Source organism: Sinocyclocheilus grahami, unplaced genomic scaffold (genome assembly GCF_001515645.1).
Source record: "Sinocyclocheilus grahami isolate Dianchi unplaced genomic scaffold, SAMN03320097.WGS_v1.1 scaffold575.1, whole genome shotgun sequence".
NCBI lineage: Eukaryota > Metazoa > Chordata > Actinopteri > Cypriniformes > Cyprinidae > Sinocyclocheilus > Sinocyclocheilus grahami.
In genome coordinates, this window is record NW_015505754.1 from 357,074 (window position 1) to 362,247 (window position 5,174).

General features: G+C 34.8%; 1 protein-coding gene across 1 annotated transcript in view; it reads left to right on the forward strand.

Moving 5' to 3' along the window:
* The window catches only part of LOC107556631 (uncharacterized), a 51,213-nt gene extending 46,612 nt beyond the window's left edge, over positions 1-4,601 (forward strand). The window contains exon 6 of the mRNA XM_016239767.1: positions 4,475-4,601. Within this exon, the coding sequence (XP_016095253.1) occupies positions 4,475-4,601 (127 nt within the window). The remainder of the gene's footprint in view (positions 1-4,474) is intronic.
* The last annotated feature ends 573 nt before the right edge of the window (positions 4,602-5,174 follow it).

A 5,174-nucleotide genomic window follows, 5' to 3' on the forward strand; every position in this document is an offset into this window, starting at 1 on the left:
ATAGATAGACGAAAAGACAAATTGCCAGATAGATAGATTGATTTTTTGGGGGGGATCTGGGTGGAAGAATGCTTTATTTCCCAGAATGCGTCACTGATGCTGAATTGTGAATTCAGTAAATTCCTCCTCCTGTCACTCAAATTGAAATGCCAGTTGAACTTCCTATGAGGAGTGTGACTGATTCCAATTTAAATTCACAATCATGATTTGAATTAAGAATCAAGTTGATTCTTCTATTCTGAGTCACTTTAGTGATGATTTTTGTTCATTGAAAGTAACACACAAACCCCAGTGTGTGTGTGTGTGTGTGTGTGTGTGTGTGTCAGAGGTGTAAAGAGCACCTAAAAACCATACTTGAGTAAAAGTACAGATACCTTATAGCGAAAATGACTCCATTAGAAGTTACAAGCCACTAATTACAAAACGACTTGAGTAAAGAGTATCTGATTTTAACAGTACTTAAGTATTTAATTTACGTATTTAAAATGAAAATGTCCAAGCCTTCTTGCACTAGACGTGCTGGTTTCAGCCTCACCGCTGGCTGTAGTAATGCCCTCATCTCGTATATAAAACACCGGGATTCCTACCTGCTAATTCACTCACATTCACATAAAGAAGCCTTGTTGACAAGTTTGGGTGAGTAAGGCCAAAACGCACAAGATTGCCCTGTAGATCGCAATATTGCTTCTTTTGTAGTAAAAATAAGCTGCTGCAGAAAAAGTTAGGTGCCATGCAAAATGTAATGAGTAATTGCATGAATTATTACAAATGTATTGGAGTGATACTGATTCAAAAATGGAGTGAAGCAGAGAGTAAAAGTTGCTAATACCTTTGATACTCAGTAAAACTACAAAGTAGACAAAAAGATACTCAAGTACAGTAACTAATTACATTTACTCAACTACTTTATACCACTGGTGTATGTGTGTGTGTGTGTGTGAGAGAGAGAGGGACAAAGCCTTTAAGTGGAATAACGGCACAACACATTTGATGTGCGGTATGGAGAGCTTTTATTTTAGCCCTAACTAACCAGTTTCTGTCTGCGCTGGCACTGCTGTTTAATACTGTGTGTGTTTGGTATTTATATGCTCGTCTAATGAGCAGCCTGGGCCGAAGCGCTGGATCTGTACACTGGCTGCAGTCTGAGCGCTCATCGACATCAAACAACACAGGCAGACACTCACCTCTCCCTCGCTCTCCATCTCCGTTCCAAAACCTAGTGAGACGCCTACCTAGACCGCATACAGATAGTACTGCCTTCACTCAAAAAAATACTCTGAATTGCATATCAAATTTCCATCCAGTTGAATTACAGTTTGAACAGACTTATTAAATTAATATGATGCATATTTGTCAGTCATACATCAATGAAACAGGTGAGATTTACACACTCAAAAAATCATAGCATTATTAATAACGATTTGATTTGATTTAAATAATCATAAAATGCATTTATTCAAATTTTAGTACTATTACAGAAATCTGACCTATTTCATTTATGCATGACTGGAAGCGTTGGGTAAGTTACTCTAAAAAAGTATTTAATTTCTAGCTACTAATTACATCTTCAACAGTGTAATTACTGTAGATTACTGTACTAATAACTCTCTCTAAAAAGTATTAAGTATTTTTTTTTTAAAAAGTGAAAAAGTGACGTGATATGTGGCCAAGTATGGTGACCCATACTCGGAATTAGTGCTCTGCATTTACCCATCCAAAGTGCACACACACAGCAGTGAACACACCATTTATGCTGCGGCGCACGGGGAGCAGTTGGGGGTTCGGTGCCTTGCTCAAGGGCACCTCAGTCGTGGTATTGAAGGTGGGAGAGAGCGCTGTACATTCACTCCCCCCACCTACAATCCCTGCCGGTACGAGACTCGAACCTGCAACCTTTGGGTTATGAGTCCGACTCTCTAACCATTGGGCCACGACTTCCCGTATTTGCTTCACAAACATGAAACTGCTCTTTTAATTCTTTTATATAAATGATATAAAATTGCATAAATTATTTTTGGACTGACCAGTGTATTTAAAGGGAGAAGGTATTGTCCTGTAGTCTATACAGTATTTAATGCAATTACATCAGAATAACTGTAATTAAATTACAAAAAAAATAAGAGTAATCCCTTACTTTTAAATTACAATAATTATTAACTTAGTATTGCATTACACCTAACACTGCTGACAAATATGCTTCTCATCAAGTTTATTAGTTTGTTTGTTAAAACTGTGTGACAGTTCATTTATAAATCCAGTTCATTTAATTTGTATTCATTTTATATTGCTTTCCACTTGCATGTTCATACTTTGAATACATTTGATTGATTTCACAATGATTCTAAGCAATTTGAATGATTGTATTTTGAAAATATTATTTAAATAAAATCAAATAGATGCTAATAGTTAAAAATAAACTATGCTATGCATAAATCTGACCTGTTTTCTACCTGTATTGGATTTATTGATGATAAATATATAAACCTGGTTATTGTGTTTTTAAAATTTATTTAGTTTATTGTTACTATTAGAGAAATCTGACCTGTTTCATTGATGTATGACTGACAAATATGCATCATATTAAATGGCATAATCAAAATGCATGGAAATGTTATATGCAATTCAAATACAGAATTTCTAAATTTAAGCCTAAATATTTTTGAGTGTTCTATTGGCCAAATTCTACAATGTATCCTTCATAAAGAAGGCAATCCCAGAATGCTTTGTGCAGCTGACTTGATTTTGAAACAGATCTCTCTCTCTCTCTCTCTCTCTCTCTCTCTCTCTCTCTCTCTCATGTCTCAAAGTGCATACGAATTAAGCATTGACTTGTGCCGTGTTTATGTTTGGTATTTATTTTTATACCGGCGTTTGTGTGTACATGTCCGTACAGCGTGTGTGTGTGCTCTTGAAGGAGGTGATGTCATCACTCAGGCCTTCCCACTGAAAGAAATCTTCTAATGGCATTACATCAGCACATGAGACCCCGACCGAGCGCAGTGTCATCCAGAACAGCTGCCGCCGGAATCAGATTCATCCCGCTGTCCTTCCTGTCTTATTCCCAAACGGCTTCTTTCTAGGAACATTCCCTCTAGAAATACGGATGCGGTCACCTCTCCGTGGCATGAGCGTTTGGGATGCGCTGGCACTGCCGTTCGCCCGCTGACCTTGTCCTTCACTGTTTAAACATTCTTCAGTCACACTTGTTGACTTGTTTGTCATTAAGCGATTGCAGGATCGTTCATTCACGCATTTGCAGCTCTGTCAGCCTCACACGCACAGATCTGCATATAGCGTCCGCTGCTGCTGTTATGACGACACTGTTGCTAATGAGACGACAAATTCAACACATGCAATCCCTCTTACATAAAGTTTTACTGGGGAATCTCTTGGAGAACATCTCCAGGTCATATTGCACCTTATTGTGACATTATTTTCTTGATAATTAGACATATTTTCCTTCTAAGTTTTTTTTAAATGATTTTTTTTTAAATATACAGTTAGTCCAAAAGTCTCAGACCTCATATAAAATCTTTTAAAAATGGGAAAACCTGGGATTAAAAATAAATAAATAAAAATGCAAAAATTAAAACCTGGAAACAAACAACATTTTAGGATTTTAAACGATGTAAAACAGTAAAAATAATGTATTTATTTATTTAAATTTAATATATGTTTATTATTTAGTTGTTTTGTTATATTATCCACATTTTATTATTTATGTATTTATTAATAATAATTTTAATAAAATACATTTTAATTTTATTATTAAATATGTTTTATTTATTTATTTTTATTTAACCAAGCTAAAGTGTTTACATTTTTTAAGTGATGCTGAAATGGTTAATTGTACTATTTGTTTGTAATTGAAGATCAAATATTTATACACATGATTGAAAATATTTGGTAAAACTCTGGACTGGTTAAAACCTGGAAATCAGCAAACTTTTAGGATTTTGAAGAATGTAATTTTTAAAAATGAATTTTTTTTATTTTGTTCATTCATTTATTGTTTTTAAATTTTATTTATATTTATTAATTTTATTTATTATTAATAAATGATATTATTTATTATTTATATGCTTATTATTTGTTTTGTTTCATATCATTATCCATATTTGTTAGTTACATATTTTTTGCTATGAATAATAGTAATAATAATAATAATCATTTTATTATTATTATGTTTTATTTTATTTTCATGATCTTCATCCATTTTGGGCAAAAGGATTTTTGATTGAAGTGATAGAAAAAGTTGATCTACATTTTAAAAGTGACACTGAAATTAACTGTACTATTTGTGTGTAATTGAAGATCAAATATTTATACACATGGATCGTGATGAAACATTATGATGGGAATGTTTGGTAAAGCTCTGCACTGCTGTCAAGCAGTGTGTGTTTATTGAAACATTGAGTAAATCCGTGTATGTATTAGAGTAATCATGCTATTTCTGTCTGTTTGTGTTTCTCAGGACTGAGTCTGGGATTGTGAAGTTCACCCAGAGACTCTCTTTGAAGGACAAACACTGCAAGGAGGACAGGAGTCAGTCGTCCAGACCTCCGGCCTACAGGAGGCGCTCTCTCAGTGTGGACTGGTAACACAACATTTGCATCAGTCTATGTTTTCAATAATGTCATTTTAAACAGTTAAAACTAGTTTGCGAGAGGTTGACCAGCCATTTGGACTCAAAAGATGCCAGAGAAGCCATGCTGGCTCTGAATGCTGCTAGTTACCCAAAGTTTTTCCTCTGCTCATCTCTACAGACATCATGACTCCAGCTCTGACTGTCTCTCTGCTCTCCACCCTCTCCATCTGTCACGGCTGATGCATGTCCAAAACTCACAAATCTGACTCACTTCCAACATGCTTTTCTTGGGCGCTTTTTCTGAGATCATCATCATGCGCTTTGTTTTAAAGGCACATTAATCTCTCGAAAAATTACCAACGTTTGACCGCAATTACTAATTTAGACACACAATTTTTAATGGTGCTTTTCACAATATGCATTGTTTCACAGCAGCTTTACACAAAATCATGATGTCGCATTTAGCAGTTTAGAGCTGGATGATAATATAGTTACATTTTGCGACGATACAAGCAATCAAGCAGTCTAGATTTGATATATAGTATATATCCCTTTATGTGAGTATACTGTATGTATGCAAATAAAG